At 37.8% G+C, this 22614-nt stretch overlaps 1 protein-coding gene across 7 annotated transcripts in view; it reads left to right on the forward strand.

Moving 5' to 3' along the window:
* Nucleotides 1-22614, forward strand: part of CUNH4orf33 (chromosome unknown C4orf33 homolog) — a 135286-nt gene that overhangs the window by 64149 nt on the left and 48523 nt on the right. For all 7 annotated transcript variants that reach the window (XR_006964342.1, XM_047091571.1, XM_047091568.1 and 4 more), the window contains one exon: nt 16785-16957. Coding sequence is in view for 6 of the 7 variants with exons in the window: in XM_047091571.1 (XP_046947527.1) it covers nt 16785-16957 (173 nt within the window). In the remaining variant the exon portion in view is untranslated. The remainder of the gene's footprint in view (nt 1-16784; nt 16958-22614) is intronic.

A 22614-nucleotide genomic window follows, 5' to 3' on the forward strand; every position in this document is an offset into this window, starting at 1 on the left:
ATATAATTTTAAACCTTATTTTCCTATTTTGTTCTTTGTATTCCTTACAGTTAAGGCTTAATTAAAACTAAAAAAATATTGTTTTATATCTTACTGGGAGTAAAAATGTTATTTATTAAATCCTATTTAAATTTGATATATGTATGATAATACATAGGATTACTAGATTACCTAGAATAATTTTATATATTTATATATTTTATGTATTTATAATTTCAAATGAATAAATTCAGATTATAAATAGTTTCACCATTTTATTCTATAAAGGAACTTTGTATCAATAGCACATATATGCCTATATTCTTGAATTCAAAGTGGTAATCCCAGTGATTTTATTTATTTAAAAAAAATTTTAAGGTTTTATTATCCATATTTGAGAGAGAGGGAGACAGAGCGTGAGCAGGGGAAGGGCAGAGAGAGAGAGGGAAACACAATCTGAAGCAGGCTCCAGGCTCCAAACTGTCAGCACAGAGCCCAACGCAGGGCTCGAACCCACGAACCGTGTGATCATGACCTGAGCCGAAATTGGACGCTTAACTGACTGAGCCACCAGGCGCCCCATCCAGTGATTTTAATACAAATAAATTATTAGCCACGTTTACATCTCTTTAGATGAAACTAATCATTTTTATTTTGCTGATACTTCATACACTTTGTAAAATAAGCTAATCCTTCTACAGAGCAAATGACATTAGTTTGATATTACAATTTCTCTGCCCATCTATAATTAAAATCTTAAAAAAAGTAATTGTAACTCAATACTAGTATTAGATATGAAAAATATAATTTCAAATATATTTATCAGAAGGATATAAAATGACTACAGAAGCCTGCATAAGTTATTGGCCTTTTCAAAAGATGGTGTCTACAAAAGCAAGGTGGACAATAGATGTATTTATTTGAAAAAAACTGGACAAAAATTGTATGTCCTATAATTGAGGAAATGATGTAGCAAGGAGTTTTTAGCTTAGTTACCCAGACTGTGTATTTACATTGATTCTATGGACTCAACATAATTGTATAACTCCCATTAACTTTTTGCCGTTGTAGATGCAGGTAGAAAATCTAGAAATAAAATTCTCTAATTTGATATAGCTCAGCTCTAACTTTAATGCAGCTTGGTTTCCAGTGACTATCATTGAAAAATCATTGGTGGTTTTCCATTTAATGACTTTTTAAACAGAAAACTATCAACGAGATGGCAGCACTGAACTCATCTCCTCCCATAGATATGACAATCTATAACTATATATGGGGCAATTGCCTCAAAAAAGAACTGAAAACTAGCTAAACAGCTCTTTTGCAACAACAGATAAGAGGGCTACACTGAAACAGTAGGTGAGGCAGAGATGTGGTCTTGCCAAAAACCCCACCCGTAGTGCTGTGTTCCACAATTGGGAAGGATCTCATAAGTCTGGAACATTTTTCTGAGGAGTGAGGGGTGTGTGCCCACATCAGGCACTACAACCCTTGGGACCTGCACTAGAGAGACAAGCACCTAAAATCTCTAGGTTTAAAAACTAATGGGGCTAATGTCCAAGGGAACCAAAATGCTGTTGGGCACTGACCTACTCCTTTTAAAGGGCTTGCATGTGGACTCACTTGCCCCAGGGCTCAGCACAAAAGCAGCAGTTTGAAAAACACGTAGATTATATGTGAAGGAGATTCTTTTGTTAATCTTAAAGCATCTTCCAGGAGGCACCTGGGTGGCTCAGTCAGTTGAGTGTCTGACTTTGGCTGAAGCCTCCAATCAGGCTTGCTGTTATCAGTGCAGAGCCTGTTTCATATCCTCTGTCCTCCTGTCTCTCTGTGCCTCCCCTGCTTGCACTGCTTGCAGTGTCTCTAAATTAAAAATATTTATATCTATATCTATATATACATATATATATATATTTTTAATACACACACACACACACACACACATATATATATATATATATATGGAACTAAAGCATCTGCCAGAGTGGCAGGGGAAAGTTGGGATTCCAATGATGGAGGCACTAACTGGTGCCATTTTTGCTCTCACCATCTCCCTTGCTACTGCAAGTGGTCACAAGCAGTCACAGCACACTCCTGCTGCTAGCACAAAGTCATTAAGTGCTAGTAGATGCACAGAAAGCACTCTACCACTGCTTTGCTAAAGCCAACAGATGTGCCCTGCCACCCCAGTGCTCTTTCACTGCCTAGCTAAAGCCAGAGGGTGTGCCCCAGCCTCAACACTCTCCCACTGCCTTGCTAAAGCCAGAGGTTACATGCAGTCCACATAGGAGATGCCCCTGGTCACCTGACCCTGGTGGCCAGGAAGACTTGGGCATGGGCCCCACAGGACTATAGCATCAAAAAAGACAGTTCTCAGCAGGCTATCACTCCCAGGCCACTGCACAGACAGTGGAGTGAAACACACCCCCAGTCTTCCACTGACGACTATTTACTTGGCCTGGAGCTTCAGTCTAAGAGATAAGCTTCAGATTTGCAAGGCTATGATGGGGCTCTCAGGGAACTTAGACAGGGATACACCATCTTTGCACTCTCCTTTGCCCTCATTACAGCTTACAGGTACCTACTAGAAAGGAGTTTATACACTTGTCTGAACCAAGATTTTTGCAACTGTTGGCTAGGGGACACCTCCAGATCTCCTAGCCTAGAGGCCAAAAATGTTTAAAATTGTGGTCCCACAGGATTGTATGTATTTGCAAACCTTAAAAGCTGCTGCTTGAGGATCTGTCTTCCAAGCAGCCTGAGACTAGGTGCTGACATTAGATTCCACTGTTTGGAACACTGACATATCTTGGTATACTCTCAACAACTGAGATTTATCAAGAATAAATCAGGTTGCTTGGGTAATCACAAAGGTTGGAGAGACAATCAATGGCTAGGGCAAGGTTGAATGATCAGACTCCTCTCTTATGAAAGACCACTCCTTCAAGCCTGGGAGAGGTAGCTGTTATACTTAATATATAGAAACATATAGTCAGGTGAGATGAGGTTACAGAGGAATATGTTCCAAATGAAAGAAGAAAATAAACTTCAGAAAAACACCTTAAAGGAATAGATATAAGTAATCTACCCTATAAAGAGTTCAAAGTAATGGTCATAAAGATGCTCACTGAACTCAGAAGAATGAATGAACACAGTGAGAACTTCAACAAGGAGAAAATATAAGAAAGTACCAAACAGAAGTCACAGAGCTGACAAATACAATCACTGAAGTGAAAAATACACTAGAGTGGATCAACAGCAAACTACATGAGGCAAAAGAACAGATCAGCCATCTAGAAGACAGGATAGTGGAACTCACCCAAACAGAGCATCAATAAGAAAAAAAGAATTTTAAAAAAGTGAAGATAGCTTAAGAGACTGGTGGGAAAACACCAGTCAGAAAAACATTTGTGTTATAGGGGTCCCAGAAGGTGAAGAGAGAGAAAGGGGCAGAAAACTTATTTGAAGAAATAATGACTAAAACTTCCTTAATCTGGAGAAGTAAACAGACATCCAGGTCCAGGAAGCACAGAGCGTTCTAAATAAGATGGACCCTGGGTGCCTGGCTGGCTCAGTTGGTTAAGTGTCCAACTTTGGCTCAGGTCATGATCTCATGTTTCATGAGTTCAAGCCCTGCGTTGGGCTCTGTGCTGATACCTTGAAGCCTGGAGCCTGCTTCGGATTTTGTGTCTCCCTTCTGTATCTCCCTCTCTCTCTGCCCCTCTCCTGCTTGTTCTGTCTCTCTCTCTCTCTCACTAATAAACATTAAATACATAAATAAATAAGATGGACCCAGACAGATATACACCAAGACACATTATACTTAAAATGTCAAAATTAAAGGTAAAGAGAGACTCTTAAAAGCAGCAAGAGAAAAACAACTCAATTTGTTACATACAAAAGCACCCCGTAAGACTATCAACAGATTGTTAAGGATTAATTAGTAATAGGAAAGTTGGGGAAGTAAAAATCTCACTGGTAAAGGTAAATATATAGTAAGGGTAGTGGATTAACTACTCATAAAGTTAGTAGGAAGGGTAGGCTTCCTTTTAGTAGGCTAAAAGACAAAAGTAGGAAAGTTAACTTTAACTATAATAGCTAGTAAGAGATACACAAAATAAAAATATGTAAAATGTGACATCAAAAAATACAAAACATTTACACTTAAAAGAATGAAAATTAAAAAAAAACATATTTATGTGTATATATATATATAACATATATAATATTCTGATTTATTCTTGATAAATCTATACATCTATATACCTATCTATATCTATTGATATAGCCAAACAAAACATTGATGGGGGAAATAGAGAGTTCTAGAATATGTTAAACTTAAATTGCTATAAACTTAAAATAGACTGTAATATATATATATATATATATATGCTGTATATATATATATATATGCTGTATATATATATATATATGCTGTGTATATATATATATATATATATGCTGTATATATATATATATATATGCTGTATATATATATGCTGTATATATATATATATATATGCTGTTTTATGTGACCCTCATGGTAACCACAATGCAAAAACCTATAGTATATACACAAAAGATAATGAAAAAAAATCTAACCATAACAGTAATGAAAGTCATCAAACTACAAGGGAAGAGAGCAAGAGAAGAAAGGAAGAGAGAACTACAAAAACAAACAGAAAACAATTAACAAAATGGAAATAAGTACATACCTATTAATAATTCATTTAAATGTAAATGGACTAAATTCTCCAATCAAAAGACATAGAGTTGTTGAATGGATAAAAAAACAAGACCCATTTGTATGCTGCTTATAAGGCACTCACTTCAGATGTAAGGATATAAAAGACTGAAAATGAAGATATGGAAAAAGATATTTCATGAAATTGGAAATGAAAAGAAAACTGATGTAGCAATACTTACATCAGACAAAACAGACTTTAAACAAAGACAGTAATAAAAGGCAAAGAAAGGCATTACATAGTAAAAAAGGGGTCAATCCAACATGAGGATTTAACATGACAGCCTCAGAAGATGATGGAGTAGGAGGATCCTAAGCTCACCTCATCCCAGAGGTACACCTAGATAAAAGCCACATCAGTGCAACTAACCTAGAAAATGACCTGAAAACTGATGGAATAAATTCTGAGGCAACATGGAAAAAAGGCTGGAGGTGCAGAGACCCAGTCAGGAATCAATTTCCTGGCAAGATTAACCACAAATGGGAGGGATACCACAAACATGGAGAAGGGAGAGGAATAGATCCTGCACTGGGCACCCCAGACATGGGAACCTGCACTGGGAAGACAGGTCCTTAAAACATTTGTCTTTGAAAATCAGTGGGGGTTAACTTCACAAGTTTTAAAATCTGGACTTTAACTCTGGGTACTTTAAAACTTGACAGACTCAGTTCTGGGAGTACTGGAGGGCTATAGGAAACTGAGTCTCCACTCTTAAAGAGACAGCATAACAAACAACCCCACCAAGATACAGCATAGAAGCAGCAGTTTGAAAAATGCTTGAAGTTTAAGGGAAGATTTATTTACTAATGTCAGAATGTGCACTGGAGGTGCAGGGATCTTTAGGAGGTGATGGGCACCTTATATCACAAAATACAAGGATGTAAAGTATGACATCATTTACATAAAACATGGTGGGGGAGGTGTAAAAATTTAATGCCTTTAGAATAGGTTTATTTTTTTTTTATACGAAATTTATTGACAAATTGGTTTCCATACAACACCCAGTGCTCATCCCAAAAGGTGCCCTCCTCAATACCCATCATCCACCCTCCCCTCCCTCCCACCCCCCATCAACCCTCTGTTTGTTCTCAGTTTTTAACAGTCTCTTATGCTTTGGCTCTCTGCCACTCTAACCTCTCTTTTTTTTTTTTTTTCCTTCCCCTCCCCCATGGGTTCCTGTTAAGTTTCTCAGGATCCACACTAGAGTGAAACCATATGGTATCTGTCTTTCTCTGTATGGCTTATTTCACTTAGCATCACACTCTCCAGTTCCATCCACGTTGCTACAAAAGGCCATATTTCATTTTTTCTCATTGCCACGTAGTATTCCATTGTGTATATAAACCACAATTTCTTTATCCATTCATCAGTTGATGGACATTTAGGCTCTTTCCATAATTTGGCTATTGTTGACAGTGCTGCTATGAACATTGGGGTACAAGTGCCCCTATGCATCAGTACTCCTGTATCCCTTGGGTAAATTCCTAGCAGTGCTATTGCTGGGTCATAGGGTAGGTCTATTTTTAATTTTCTGAGGAACCTCCACACTGCTTTCCAGAGCGGCTGCACCAATTTGCATTCCCACCAACAGTGCAAGAGGGTTCCCGTTTCTCCACATTCTCTCCAGCATCTATAGTCTCCTGATTTGTTCATTTTGGCCACTCTGACTGGCGTGAGGTGATACCTGAGTGTGGTTTTGATTTGTATTTCCCTGATAAGGAGCGACGCTGAACATCTTTTCATGTGCCTGTTGGCCATCTGGATGTCTTCTTTAGAGAAGTGTCTATTCATGTTTTCTGCCCATTTCTTCACTGGGTTATTTGTTTTTCGGGTGTGGAGTTTGGTGAGCTCTTTATAGATTTTAGATACTAGCCCTTTGTCTGATACGTCATTTGCAAATATCTTTTCCCATTCCGTTGGTTGCCTTTTAGTTTTGTTGGTTGTTTCCTTTGCTGTGCAGAAGATTTTTATCTTCATAAGGTCCCAGTAATTCACTTTTGCTTTTAATTCCCTTGCCTTTGGGGATGTGTCGAGTAAGAGATTGCTACGGCTGAGGTCAGAGAGGTCTTTTCCTGCTTTCTCCTCTAAGGTTTTGATGGTTTCCTGTCTCACATTTAGGTCCTTTATCCATTTTGAGTTTATTTTTGTGAATGGTGTGAGAAAGTGGTCTAGTTTCAACCTTCTGCATGTTGCTGTCCAGTTCTCCCAGCACCATTTGTTAAAGAGGCTGTCTTTTTTCCATTGGATGTTCTTTCCTGCTTTGTCAAAGATGAGCTGGCCATACGTTTGTGGGTCTAGTTCTGGGGTTTCTATTCTATTCCATTGGTCTGTGTGTCTGTTTTTGTGCCAATACCATGCTGTCTTGATGATGACAGCTTTGTAGTAGAGGCTAAAGTCTGGGATTGTGATGCCTCCTGCTTTGGTCTTCTTCTTCAAAATTGCTTTGGCTATTCGGGGCCTTTTGTGGTTCCATATGAATTTTAGGATTGCTTGTTCTAGTTTCGAGAAGAATGCTGGTGCAATTTTGATTGGGACTGCATTGAATGTGTAGATAGCTTTGGGTAGTATTGACATTTTGACAATATTTATTTTTCCAATCCATGAGCAGGGAATGTCTTTCCATTTCTTTAAATCTTCTTCAATTACCTTCATAAGCTTTCTATAGTTTTCAGCATACAGATCCTTTACATCTTTGGTTAGATTTATTCCTAGGTATTTTATGCTTCTTGGTGCAATTGTGAATGGGATCAGTTTCTTGATTTGTCTTTCTGTTGCTTCATTGTTAGTGTATAAGAATGCAACTGATTTCTGTACATTGATTTTGTATCCTGCAACTTTGCTGAATTCATGTATTAGTTCTAGCAGACTTTTGGTGGAGTCTATCGGATTTTCCATGTATAATATCATGTCATCTGCAAAAAGCGAAAGCTTGACTTCATCTTTGCCAATTTTGATGCCTTTGATTTCCTTTTGTTGTCTGATTGCTGATGCTAGAACTTCCAGCACTATGTTAAACAACAACGGTGAGAGTGGGCATCCCTGTCGTGTTCCTGATCTCAGGGAAAAAGCTCTCAGTTTTTCCCCGTTGAGGATGATGTTAGCTGTGGGCTTTTCATAAATGGCTTTTATGATCTTTAAGTATGTTCCTTCTATCCCGACTTTCTCAAGGGTTTTTATTAAGAAAGGGTGCTGGATTTTGTCAAAGGCCTTTTCTGCATCGATTGACAGGATCATATGGTTCTTCTCTTTTTTTTTGTTAATGTGATGTATCACGTTGATTGATTTGCGAATGTTGAACCAGCCCTGCATCCCAGGAATGAATCCCACTTGATCATGGTGAATAATTCTTTTTATATGCTGTTGAATTCGATTTGCTAGTATCTTATTGAGAATTTTGGCATCCATATTCATCAGGGATATTGGCCTGTAGTTCTCTTTTTTTACTGGGTCTCTGTCTGGTTTAGGAATCAAAGTAATACTGGCTTCATAGAATGAGTCTGGAAGTTTTCCTTCCCTTTCTATTTCTTGGAATAGCTTGAGAAGGATAGGTATTATCTCTGCTTTAAACGTCTGGTAGAACTCCCCTGGGAAGCCATCTGGTCCTGGACTTTTATTTGTTGGGAGATTTTTGATAACCGATTCAATTTCTTCGCTGGTTATGGGTCTGTTCAAGCTTTCTATTTCCTCCTGATTGAGTTTTGGAAGAGTGTGGGTGTTCAGGAATTTGTCCATTTCTTCCAGGTTGTCCAATTTGTTGGCATATAATTTTTCATAGTATTCCCTGATAATTGTTTGTATCTCTGAGGGATTGGTTGTAATAATTCCATTTTCATTCATGATTTTATCTATTTGGGTCATCTCCCTTTTCTTTTTGAGAAGCCTGGCTAGAGGTTTGTCAATTTTGTTTATTTTTTCAAAAAACCAACTCTTGGTTTCGTTGATCTGCTCTACAGTTTTTTTAGATTCTATATTGTTTATTTCTGCTCTGATCTTTATTATTTCTCTTCTTCTGCTGGGTTTAGGCTGCCTTTGCTGTTCTGCTTCTAGTTCCTTTAGGTGTGCTGTTAAGTTCTGTATTTGGGATTTTTCTTGTTTCTTGAGATAGGCCTGGATTGCAATGTACTTTCCTCTCAGGACTGCCTTCGCTGCGTCCCAAAGCGTTTGGATTGTTGTATTTTCATTTTCGTTTGTTTCCATATATTTTTTGATTTCTTCTCTAATTGCCTGGTTGACCCACTCATTCGTGAGTAGGGTGTTCTTTAACCTCCATGCTTTTGGAGGTTTTCCAGACTTTTTCCTGTGGTTGATTTCAAGCTTCATAGCATTGTGGTCTGAAAGTATGCATGGTATAATTTCAATTCTTGTAAACTTATGAAGGGCTGTTTTGTGACCCAGTATATGATCTATCTTGGAGAATGTTCCATGTGCACTCGAGAAGAAAGTATATTCTGTTGCTTTGGGATGCAGAGTTCTAAATATATCTGTCAAGTCCATCTGATCCAGTGTCTCAATCAGGGCCCTTGTTTCTTTATTGACCGTGTGTCTAGATGATCTATCCATTTCTGTAAGTGGGGTGTTAAAGTCCCCAGCAATTACCACATTCTTATCAATAAGGTTGCTTCTGTTTATGAGTAATTGTTTTATATATTTGGGGGCTCCGGTATTCGGCGCATAGACATTTATAATTGTTAGCTCTTCCTGATGGATAGACCCTGTAACTATTATATAATGTCCTTCTTCATCTCTTGTTACAGCCTTTAATTGAAAGTCTAGTTTGTCTGATATAAGTATGGCTACTCCAGCTTTCTTTTGGCTTCCAGTAGCATGATAAATAGTTCTCCATCCCCTCACTCTGAATCTAAAGGTGTCCTCTTGTAGACAGCAAATAGATGGGTCTTGTTTTTTTATCCATTCTGATACCCTATGTCTTTTGGTTGGCGCATTTAATCCATTTACATTCAGTGTTATTATAGAAAGATACGGGTTTAGAGTCATTGTGATGTCTGTATGTTTTATGCTTGTAGTGATGTCTCTGGTACTTTGTCTCACAGGGTCCCCCTTAGGATCTCTTGTAGGGCTGGTTTAGTGGTGACAAATTCCTTCAGTTTTTGTTTGTTTGGGAAGACCTTTATCTCTCCTTCTATTCTAAATGACAGACTTGCTGGATAAAGGATTCTCGGCTGCATATTTTTGCTGTCTAGCACCCTGAAAATCTCGTGCCAATTCTTTCTGGCCTGCCAAGTTTCAAAAGAGAGATCAGTCACGAGTCTTATAGGTCTCCCTTTATATGTGAGGGCACGTTTACCCCTTGCTGCTTTCAGAATTTTCTCTTTATCCTTGTATTTTGCCAGTTTCACTATGATATGTCGTGCAGAAGATCGATTCAAGTTACGTCTGAAGGGAGTTCTCTGTGCCTCTTGGATTTCAATGCCTTTTTCCTTCCCCAGTTCAGGGAAGTTCTCAGCTATTATTTCTTCAAGTACCCCTTCAGCACCTTTCCCTCTCTCTTCCTCCTCTGGGATACCAATTATGCGTATATTATTTCTTTTTAGTGTATCACTTAGTTCTCTAATTTTCCCCTCATACTCCTGGATTTTTTTCTCTCTCTTTTTCTCAGCTTCCTCTTTTTCCATAACTTTATCTTCTAGTTCACCTATTCTCTCCTCTGCCTCTTCAATCCGAGCCGTGGTGGTTTGCATTTTGTTTTCCATTTCCTTTAAAGCGTTTTTCAGCTCCTCGTGACTGTTCCTTAGTCCCTTGATCTCTGTACCAAGAGATTCTCTGCTGTCCTGTATGCTGTTTTCCAGCCCAGCGATTAATTTTATGACTATTATTCTAAATTCACTTTCTGTTATATTATTTAAATCCTTTTTGATCAGCTCATTAGCTGTTGTTATTTCCTGGAGATTCTTCTGAGGGGAATTCTTCCGCTTGGTCATTTTGGATAGTCCCTGGTGTGGTGAGGGCCTGCAGGGCACTTCCCCTGTGCTGTGGTGTATAACTGGAGTTGGTGGGCGGGGCCGCAGTCCGACCTGATGTCTGCCCCCAGCCCACCGCTGGGGCCACAGTCAGACTGGTGTGTGCCTTCTCTTCCCCTCTCCTAGGGGCGGGATTCACTGTGGGGTGGCGTGGCCCGTCTGGGCTACTTGCACACTGCCAGGCTTGTGATGCTGGGGATCTGGCGTATTAGCTGGGGTGGGAAGGCAAGGTGCACGGCGGCAGGGGGGGCAGGCTTAGCTCGCTTCTCCTTAGGTGATCCACTTCAGGAGGGGCCCTGTGGCAGCGGGAGGGAGTCAGATCCGCTGCCGGAGGTTTGGCTCCGCAGAAGCACAGAGTTGGGTGTTTGCGCTGAGCGAGCAATTTCCCTGGCCGGAACCGGTTCCCTTTGGGATTTTGGCTGGGGGATGGGCAGGGGAGATGGCGCTGGCGAGCGCCTTTGTTCCCCACCAAACTGAGCTCTGTCGTCTGGGGGCTCCGCAGCTCACCCTCCCTTTGTCCTCCAGCCTTCCCGCTTTCCGAGCAGAGCTGTTAACTTATGACCTCCCAGACGCTAAGTCGCGCTTGCTGTCGGAACACAGTCGGTCAGGCCCCTCAGCTTTTGCAAGCCGGACTCGGGGGCTCTGCTTGGCTGACGAGCCGCCCCTCCGCCCCGGCTCCCTCCCGCCAGTCCGTGGAGTGCGCACCGCCTCGCCGCCCTTCCTACCCTCTTCCGTGAGCCTCTCGTCTGCACTTGGCTCCGGGGACTCCGTTCTGCTAATCCTCTGGCGGTTTTCTGGGTTATTTAGGCAGGTGTAGGTGGAATCTAAGTGATCAGCAGGACGCGTGGTGAGCCCAGCGTCCTCCTACGCCGCCATCTTCCCAGAATCTAGAATAGGTTTAAATGTAAGAGTGACCATCAATTTAATATAGACTGCTATATGCTATGATGTTATATATAAACCTAATGGTAATCACAAATAAAAAACCGACCTATAACATATTTGCAAAAAATAGAAAGGAATCCATGCATATCACTAAAGCAAGCCATTGAACCACAAGGGAAGAGAGCAAGAGAAGAAAGGAACAGAGAAGAACTACAAAAACAACCATAAAACAAGTAACAAAATGGCAATAAGTATTTACCTATCAATAATTATTCTGAATATACATTAAAAGTTCTAATCAAAAGACTTAGGGTGACTGAATAGATAGAAAAGCAAGATGCATCTATATGTTGCCTATAAGGGACTCATTTCAGAACGAAAGACACATGTAGATTGAAAGCAAAGGGATGGAAAAACATTTATCATGCAAATGGAAACAAAAAGAAAGCTGGGGTAGCAATACTTAGGACAAAATAGACTTTAAAACAAAGACTGTAACAAAAGGGAAAGGATACTACATAATCATAAAGGGAATAATACAACAAGAAGATATAACAACTGTAAATATTTATATACCCAACATAAAGCAGCTATTAACAGAAATTAAGAAAGAAATCAGTAATACAATAATGGTAGGGGACTTTTAACACCCCACTTACATCAATGGACAGATCATTCAAACAAAATCAACAAAGAAACAATGGTTTTGAATGGTATTTGGGATCAGATGGACCTAATGGGTATGGTCAGTGCCTTTCATCCTAAAAGAGTGGAATGCACATTGTTTTCAAGTGCACATGGAATATTCTCCAGAATAGATCACATGTTTGGTCACAAAACAAGAATCAATGAATTGAAAAAAAAAGTTGAAATCATATCATGCATCTTTTCTGATTGCAATGGTATGAAACTAGAAATCAATCACAAGAAAAAATCTAGAAAAAAATACAAATACACGAAGGTTAAATGACATGCTACCAAACAACAAATGGGTCAACCAAGAAATCAAAGAGGAAATTAGAAAATACATGGAGCCAAAAGAAAATGAAAACACAACAGTTCAAAATCTTTAGGATGCAATAAAAGCCGTTTTAAGAGAGATTATAGCAAAAAAGGCCTACCTTAAGATGCAAAAACATTTCAAGGAAAGAACCTAGTCTTACACCTAAGGATCTAGAAAAAGAACAACAAAGCCAAAAGCTAGTCGAAGGAAGGAAGTAATAAAGATTAGAGCAGAAATAAATGATATAGAAACTAAAAAAACAATAGAACAGATCAATGAAACCAGGAGCACTAAATTTAATTTGGATCTGACCCCTAAAGAAAGGTGACAAAAGCAAAATCATTAAGTGGGACTACATCAAACTAAAAGCCAAGGAAACCAACAAAATGAATAGATAATCTACAGAAGTGAGAAAATATTTACAAATTATATATTAAGAGGTTAATATCCAAAAATATATGAAGAATGCCTACAATTCAATAACAAAAAATCAAATGTTCTGATTAAAACATGAGCAGAGGAACTAAATAGACATTTTCCCAAACAAGATATGCAGACACATGACAAAATGCTTAACTTCACTAATTACCAGAGAAATGGAAATCAAAGCCACAATGAGATATTACCTCACACATGTTAGGATGGTTAGTATCAAAAAGACAAGAAATAACAAGTGTTGGCAAGGATATGGAGAAAAGGGAACTCTTGTGCAATGTTGGTGGGAATGTAAATTGGTACAGTCACTATGGAAAACAGTATGGAGTTTCCTCAAAAAAAAAAAAATTAAAAATAGAGCTACCATATGATCCAGGAATTGTACTAATTCAAAGATACATGCTTCCTTATGTTCAATGCAGCATTATTTTCAATAGCCAAGATATGTAAACAACCTAAATGTTACTGGATGGAATGCATAAAGAAACTGCGGTGTATATATACAAGGGAATACTACTCATCCATAAAAAAGAATGAAAATTATTTCAACTGCAACAACATGAGTGGACTTTGAGGGCATTATGCTAAGTAAAATAAGTCAGACAGAGAAAGACAAATAATGTATGATTTTTCTCAATGTGGAATCTAAACAAAAGAAAAAACTCATAGATACAAAGAACAGATTGGTGGTTGTGAGAGGGGAAAGGAGTTAGGGATGGGAGAAATGGGTAAATGAGGTCAAGAGGCACATATCTCCAGATATAAAATAAATGCGTCATCATGGGGATGTAATATACAGCATGGTTTTTATGGTCAATAATATTGCATTGCATATGTGAAAGTTGCCGAGAGAATTCATAAGAGTTCTCATCACAAGGATAGAAAAAAAGAATTTTTTACTTTGAATGGTGAAGGATGGTAGCAAGCCCAATTGTGATGATGACTTCACATGAGTACAAATATCAAAGGATTTTGTTGTACATCTGAAACTAATATATGTCAATTTTATCTCAATTTTTTAAAAATGAGAAGAAGAGAAGTCAGTAAAAGGTTATAGAGCTGAACAAAACATGTATATTGAGTGTAATCTGCTCTTTTATTGACTTTTAGAAGTTTAATTCAATTTAGAAAAATTTCGTGTTGCCTTTCTGGAGTCAGCACTTTTGGCAAAAAATGTCTCTGTTAACTACAGGTGATGTATTATTCCTTTGTGGAAATTTGATTAAAAAAATAAAAATAAAACCCAAACTTCATAGGCCAAATTCTGTTCTATGTAGTGCTGGCATCAAATGGGAATTTCATAAATTTAATAGAAAGCTGTCTTTAAGCAGTTGAAAATTTGGTGAACATTGAGGTATTTTAGAAGGGGGTTGGTGTCTTAATTGCATCAGCATTGAGCATTAGGATACCTAAAACTGTTGCATATAGTGTTGTGAGGTTTTTGTTTTGTTTTTGCATTTAAGCTTTTCTTTATATACTGAGTGTGAAGTTTCATTCCAGAGAACATTTGAATACTAGAATAAAAAAAATACATGCTTTCTGTCCATACATATTAATTCTATTTTGTTCCATAAATTTTCTTGTTGGCATTTGCTATTTGTAAAGTATATAACAAAACAACTAAATTTTAGTACAAAATTAAGATTACGTGACATTTTGAATTTTTACTAGAGGTGATATTTTTACTGATATTTGCAAGCTGCCAGAAGAATGCCTTTGACCATTTTGAGATATTAGAACATAATCTGTTTATAAAGAAAGGGAAAAAAACCTATCACCATAATACATTTTAAAAATTGTTCCAACTCTTTTTCTACACAAAAGTAGCTCAAAGCTAGACATAATTTAAGAATATTTAGGAGCAAAAGAACAATAATACCATTGAATATATCGAGTTTTAAACTTTTGCACAGATACATTTCTTTTGCTTTTATGATGGGATAGTTTTCTAAATGGCTGTTTAAACCTATAGTATTCAATGCTTATAGTAATTTATTCTTGGCTCTAAATTTTGCTTTCTTCCTTCAGTCAGCATAGCTTTGGTTAATTTTCTTTATATAACGAGAAAGGAATAATTGAGAAGGCATGAGTGTATCTAGCACTGGGACATTCAAGAAGTATTATGTTGTACAGAGGGAATAAAGAGTTCCATTGTTATTGAATTGAGTTCAATTCTTTAAGACAGTTTTCTCTTCAGACGTTCAAATGAATCATTTGAAATAAAGACCCTAACTTTGAAAATGAAAGCTTACGAGTATCATTAGGGGAAGTTGAGATAGAAAAATAAATTTTAGGTAAGACTTCAAAATTTCTTACAGTATTTTTGTTCTTCTATACATCCTCCAAAGTGATTCTTCTGAAACAGGAACCTTGTCAGTAAATTCTCTGCTTAAAACCCTACATTGGCTCCACATGGCTTCAGTATGCAGCCCTGATGTTAGCTATCCAGATCTCTGCACCCCCTTCTACCAGCATCATTTCTGTCATCGTATCACTGCCCCCCACCTCGCACCCTCCACCTCCCACCATGCACATATGCTCCCTTTGTATTTGCTCTCCCATCTCTTCTTTGTCTTTCACATGCTCTGTGCTTTTGTTCACACTATTTTCCCATTTATAGGTTTCCCATTAAAGGTTTCCCGTTATAGGTTTCCCATCAAAGGTTTCCTTTCCTGATCTGTTCCTACGCATCTTTAACTGTAACTTCTGTCAAGTGTTGAGATATTCCCCATTCTTCCAGTTCCCACCGTCAGAACCAGAGGCTCCTGCTATGTGTTTCCAAACTTCTATTAAAGCACTTTTCACAGTTTTCTCACATATTGTTTACAGTTTTCATTCCTACTAGATTGGGAGTTACCCGAGGGCAAGGGAAATGTCTTGTTTTTGTAGTTTTAACACATAGCACAGAAAAGGCAGATAGTGGTTACACAAATGTTTGTTTCACTAAAGGATTAGCATTAATGAACATTTAATGTATATCTAGGTAAGAACAACAATCAAATAGATTTTAGGGGAATACTAGAAGTTAGCAACTAGCATGAAACGTAAATAATAAATGCTGACCAATTGGTGTTATTATTTTAAGTTTTTGAAAAGCTTGAAATTAAATTAGGCAAAATAAACACCCAAAATAAACTATCCTTGATAGTTATATTCAATACACGTATTTTCCTTTCTCGTGAAACTTAAGTTCCAGGAGGTATTTTCTGACTATTACAACTTCACATTTATCTCCATATTTCTGTTACTTTTCTGTGTAATCCAATCTGGTTCTAAATCTATGCTTCCTTGAACAATTCATTAGTTTGTAGATGTATATTTTTATCTTTGCTTTGTGATTATAAAGATTATATGTTCTTTTACGTCAGGGATTACATCTTTGATTTCTTTGAATTTTCTCTGTAGGACCTAAGGAGAAGCTGCACACATATTATGTCCTCAAAAATTACTTGTGGAATGAATAAAAGCAAATTCACATCACTAAACATTATAAATACTACATAAATAAATGTATCTGTGTATTAAGTCAAAGGAAGCAATTCCTCAAAATATTTTTTGTGCAAATTTTGCTATGGGCGAATACCATATAAAAACTTTTTACTGCAATTAGAATTATTTAAAATGTAATGCAGGTGTTGATTGCTTTGAGGATAGTAGTAAAAATTTTTATTTAAATTTAATTAGATCAAGACTTGAGGAGCAAGAAACACATTGCTTTATTTACATCATAGTATTTGCTCTTTTGTGTCTTTTTGACAGTTGGACTATAGAATTTACTGCATGGGAAAATTTACCAGTGTTGCACAGGCTTGTGAGTCTCAAGTTTAAATCTGGGATTCAAGGCTTACTGATGGAAGTGAATGCTTTCTTTGATCTCCCAACACCACCAGAGTATGCAGATCAGCCTCGTGATGGACCCTGGGAGTATGAAGGTGAAACTTTTCTATTTTGAGTACCAAAGCTGAGAGAAATAGAGAGCACGTGTTATATATGGGGTGCTCTTTTACCATATCTATTACTCCTCTCAGAGTTTACAGATACCTCATGCTACCTAAGTGAGAAACTGAAAATTCAATGGCATGGAGAGCTGGGATCAAAACTGTGTGACTTGGAATGAGGATTTTGGGTGAACAGTCTATATCTCATAGGTACTTAAAATTATCTATGAAATAGTAATAATCAGCAAGGCCTGTGAAAATGTTAGTCCAAGTAATAAATATAGATAATTATTTTATTTTAGGTGTTGAGTGGTATTTGCAAAGCATGCATCATTGAATTTATTTTTTTTTTAATTTTTTTTCAACGTTTTTATTTATTTTTGGGACAGAGAGAGACAGAGCATGAACGGGGGAGGGGCAGAGAGAGAGGGAGACACAGAATCGGAATCAGGCTCCAGGCTCTGAGCCATCAGCCCAGAGCCTGACGCGGGGACCGCGAGATCGTGACCTGGCTGAAGTCGGACGCTTAACCGACTGCGCCACCCAGGCGCCCCTACAAAGCATGCATCATTGAATTTAAATTGAGTGTTCTCTAAGCTCTAGGAACTATAAACTAAAGCTGCACCCCCTTTTTAAAAAAATTTACAGTAGTATTGTGATACTTGTAAAAATTAGCTATATGTTTTGATAAAGATTTTTCATCTATATATTTTCTGTTGTTGTAATGTATAGATTTGATTGAACAATTTGAAAATAGAAGGTGACCTTGTCATGGAATCAGTAGTGTATTGGAGCTCTGTGAGGGATCCAGTAGTCTAGCTACTTTAAACATACCTGTGTCTGCATCTAGCACCTCTTGACTCCAAATCCAGTACCTTCCAATATATACTGTTGTTCTGCTAAAAAAAATTCACTTCTTAAGCATTTGATGAGAAGAAATTCTTTCTCTGAAAACTCTCTTGAAACCATATTCATAACTTTGGTTATAGACATGAAAACTTGAATATTTTTTTTATCCCAAATTTTCACACCTAAATCGGAACCTGTCATCATACAAAATCACTTTTATTTTTGACTTTCCAGTTTCGGTTAACTTAAGTTTGAGATGACATCCTTGTGTCGTCACTGACCATTTTACCCCACCTCCCCTGTTCACTAGTTATCAAATCCTATTGATTCTTCTTTGGGGATGTCCCACGAATATGTCCCTTCATTTCCATCCTCAACATTACTTCTTGGACCATTAGACTATTATAATATGATTTCAGATAGTGTTCCTGCTGCCAATGTCTCTCTAATCCTGCTTATCCCATACACAAATACGTGGCTGGTGGTCCTAAAACACCACTTCATTATTTTCGAGAAGATTGTAGCTCCATTTTGCTTGCAAGGTTAAGCCCCAAATTGCTAGACTGCTATTCAGAGTCTTTAATTGGCTGCTCCCAAACTGTGTTCAATTTCTATCTTCCAGAAACCTCTGCCTCAACCAAGCAGGTCTGTCATTTTAACTTAAATGATTTGAACCTTTGAACACATAGAATTGTCCTTTCTTTCTGCTTACCCTTATCCTCCCTTTTCAACCTGACTATAATGTTACCTCCTCTGTGAAGCCTTCTAGGGTAATCCAGTTCATGGTGATCAGCTTATCTTTTGAACTCCTGTAATATATATTAACTATGCCATTCATTTACCCATTTATTATGTATTGCTTTGTGACCTTTATGTATCACGATATTGAATTTTCTCTTATAATTTACACTGCTGTTTAAACTCTTAGGTACTGTCTTATTTCCTTTATTATATTTAAAACTGCTTGAAGGCAGGAATATATATTTTTCTGTCCTCTGAGTGGATTTACTATAAAGCTAATAAAGCTTATGCTTCAGGGCCCCTTGCACGGGTTCCTTCTAAGGTCCTGTGTCTGATTTTATATTTCTTTTTCTTTTTTTTCAGACAGGGCCCTCCCAAATTGTATAAGTTTCTGCCCCACAAACCCTGGATCCAGTCCTGCATGGGAATATTTATTGTGTGCTCATGATAAGGCACTGTTTTATTATAATATTTATGCTTAGCTACAGATAGAACTACCCTCCTCCATCCTACCCAAACTCCAATATAATTAATTATATTAATTCTCCAATTTATAATAATAACAAATAGAAAAATCTAACAGAAGCAATCACATACAAAGCAGGAGAAAATATACAATATCTCTGAGCAGTGTCCTTTGGCCTCCCTAAGTATGGTAGTAACATGGTCTCAGCAGGGCTCAGTCATGAAGCTGAATAATTTGTTATGCCATAGTTCTTTTATGGTTGGGATTGATGTTATTATTTAAAAAAATCTTATACCAGCAATAATGGGTCATTAGCCAGAAATATTTGGAGATAATCTGAGTTCTCCTGCTTCTCAAGTTATACTCAGCATCAGAGAGTCATAGCCTTGTTTGGGTGGGGTAGGGGAATGGAGACACTTCAGTGCACAGGCTGCTCCAAGCAGAATCTTTGTTCCCAGTTTGACAGCACTCTGGCAAGTACTTCTCAAATCTTGTTCCATTTAATCCTCACAGCAATCCCATGAGATTTACAAATGAGGAAGCAGAGACTCAGAGAATTTCATTATCTTGCCTAAGATCACACAGTACATAAGTAATGGAGTGGGTACTCAAAGCCAGGTCTGATTTTAGAACTAGATTTTAAAAATTCCTTACTGAAGTGATTACAGTAGACAGATTTGTCTGTATTGTCTTTTTTTAAAAATTCTTTTTGAAATCCTCTTTTTTTTTTTTTTACTTACATCCTTCAGTCCTGTGCATTGATATTAGTTTTGAAAAATATGCTGAGAAAATCCCAAATACAAAATCTAACAGCACACCTAAAGGAACTAGAAGCAGAACAGCAAAGGCAGCCTAAACCCAGCAGAAGAAGAGAAATAATAAAGATCAGAGCAGAAATAAACAATATAGAATCTAAAAAAACTGTAGAGCAGATCAACGAAACCAAGAGTTGGTTTTTTGAAAAAATAAACAAAATTGACAAACCTCTAGCCAGGCTTCTCAAAAAGAAAAGGGAGATGACCCAAATAGATAAAATCATGAATGAAAATGGAATTATTACAACCAATCCCTCAGAGATACAAACAATTATCAGGGAATACTATGAAAAATTATATGCCAACAAATTGGACAACCTGGAAGAAATGGACAAATTCCTGAACACCCACACTCTTCCAAAACTCAATCAGGAGGAAATAGAAAGCTTGAACAGACCCATAACCAGCGAAGAAATTGAATCGGTTATCAAAAATCTCCCAACAAATAAAAGTCCAGGACCAGATGGCTTCCCAGGGGAGTTCTACCAGACGTTTAAAGCAGAGATAATACCTATCCTTCTCAAGCTATTCCAAGAAATAGAAAGGGAAGGAAAACTTCCAGACTCATTCTATGAAGCCAGTATTACTTTGATTCCTAAACCAGACAGAGACCCAGTAAAAAAAGAGAACTACAGGCCAATATCCCTGATGAATATGGATGCCAAAATTCTCAATAAGATACTAGCAAATCGAATTCAACAGCATATAAAAAGAATTATTCACCATGATCAAGTGGGATTCATTCCTGGGATGCAGGGCTGGTTCAACATTCGCAAATCAATCAACGTGATACATCACATTAACAAAAAAAAAGAGAAGAACCATATGATCCTGTCAATCGATGCAGAAAAGGCCTTTGACAAAATCCAGCACCCTTTCTTAATAAAAACCCTTGAGAAAGTCGGGATAGAAGGAACATACTTAAAGATCATAAAAGCCATTTATGAAAAGCCCACAGCTAACATCATCCTCAACGGGGAAAAACTGAGAGCTTTTTCCCTGAGATCAGGAACACGACAGGGATGCCCACTCTCACCGTTGTTGTTTAACATAGTGCTGGAAGTTCTAGCATCAGCAATCAGACAACAAAAGGAAATCAAAGGCATCAAAATTGGCAAAGATGAAGTCAAGCTTTCGCTTTTTGCAGATGACATGATATTATACATGGAAAATCCGATAGACTCCACCAAAAGTCTGCTAGAACTAATACATGAATTCAGCAAAGTTGCAGGATACAAAATCAATGTACAGAAATCAGTTGCATTCTTATACACTAACAATGAAGCAACAGAAAGACAAATCAAGAAACTGATCCCATTCACAATTGCACCAAGAAGCATAAAATACCTAGGAATAAATCTAACCAAAGATGTAAAGGATCTGTATGCTGAAAACTATAGAAAGCTTATGAAGGTAATTGAAGAAGATTTAAAGAAATGGAAAGACATTCCCTGCTCATGGATTGGAAAAATAAATATTGTCAAAATGTCAATACTACCCAAAGCTATCTACACATTCAATGCAGTCCCAATCAAAATTGCACCAGCATTCTTCTCGAAACTAGAACAAGCAATCCTAAAATTCATATGGAACCACAAAAGGCCCCGAATAGCCAAAGCAATTTTGAAGAAGAAGACCAAAGCAGGAGGCATCACAATCCCAGACTTTAGCCTCTACTACAAAGCTGTCATCATCAAGACAGCATGGTATTGGCACAAAAACAGACACACAGACCAATGGAATAGAATAGAAACCCCAGAACTAGACCCACAAACGTATGGCCAGCTCATCTTTGACAAAGCAGGAAAGAACATCCAATGGAAAAAAGACAGCCTCTTTAACAAATGGTGCTGGGAGAACTGGACAGCAACATGCAGAAGGTTGAAACTAGACCACTTTCTCACACCATTCACAAAAATAAACTCAAAATGGATAAAGGACCTAAATGTGAGACAGGAAACCATCAAAACCTTAGAGGAGAAAGCAGGAAAAGACCTCTCTGACCTCAGCCGTAGCAATCTCTTACTCGACACATCCCCAAAGGCAAGGGAATTAAAAGCAAAAGTGAATTACTGGGACCTTATGAAGATAAAAATCTTCTGCACAGCAAAGGAAACAACCAACAAAACTAAAAGGCAACCAACGGAATGGGAAAAGATATTTGCAAATGACGTATCAGACAAAGGGCTAGTATCTAAAATCTATAAAGAGCTCACCAAACTCCACACCCGAAAAACAAATAACCCAGTGAAGAAATGGGCAGAAAACATGAATAGACACTTCTCTAAAGAAGACATCCAGATGGCCAACAGGCACATGAAAAGATGTCCAGCGTCGCTCCTTATCAGGGAAATACAAATCAAAACCACACTCAGGTATCACCTCACGCCAGTCAGAGTGGCCAAAATGAACAAATCAGGAGACTACAGATGCTGGAGAGGATGTGGAGAAACGGGAACCCTCTTGCACTGTTGGTGGGAATGCAAATTGGTGCAGCCGCTCTGGAAAGCAGTGTGGAGGTTCCTCAGAAAATTAAAAATAGACCTGCCCTATGACCCAGCAATAGCACTGCTAGGAATTTACCCAAGGGATACAAGAGTACTGATGCATAGGGGCACTTGTACCCCAATGTTCATAGCAGCACTGTCAACAATAGCCAAATTATGGAAAGAGCCTAAATGTCCATCAACTGATGAATGGATAAAGAAATTGTGGTTTATATACACAATGGAATACTACGTGGCAATGAGAAAAAATGAAATATGGCCTTTTGTAGCAAC

The sequence above is a fragment of the Lynx rufus genome, unplaced genomic scaffold, assembly GCF_022079265.1.
Source record: "Lynx rufus isolate CCGP_SWC_20201006 ecotype Redwood Valley unplaced genomic scaffold, mLynRuf1.p SCAF_3, whole genome shotgun sequence".
Taxonomy (NCBI): Eukaryota; Metazoa; Chordata; class Mammalia; order Carnivora; family Felidae; genus Lynx; species Lynx rufus.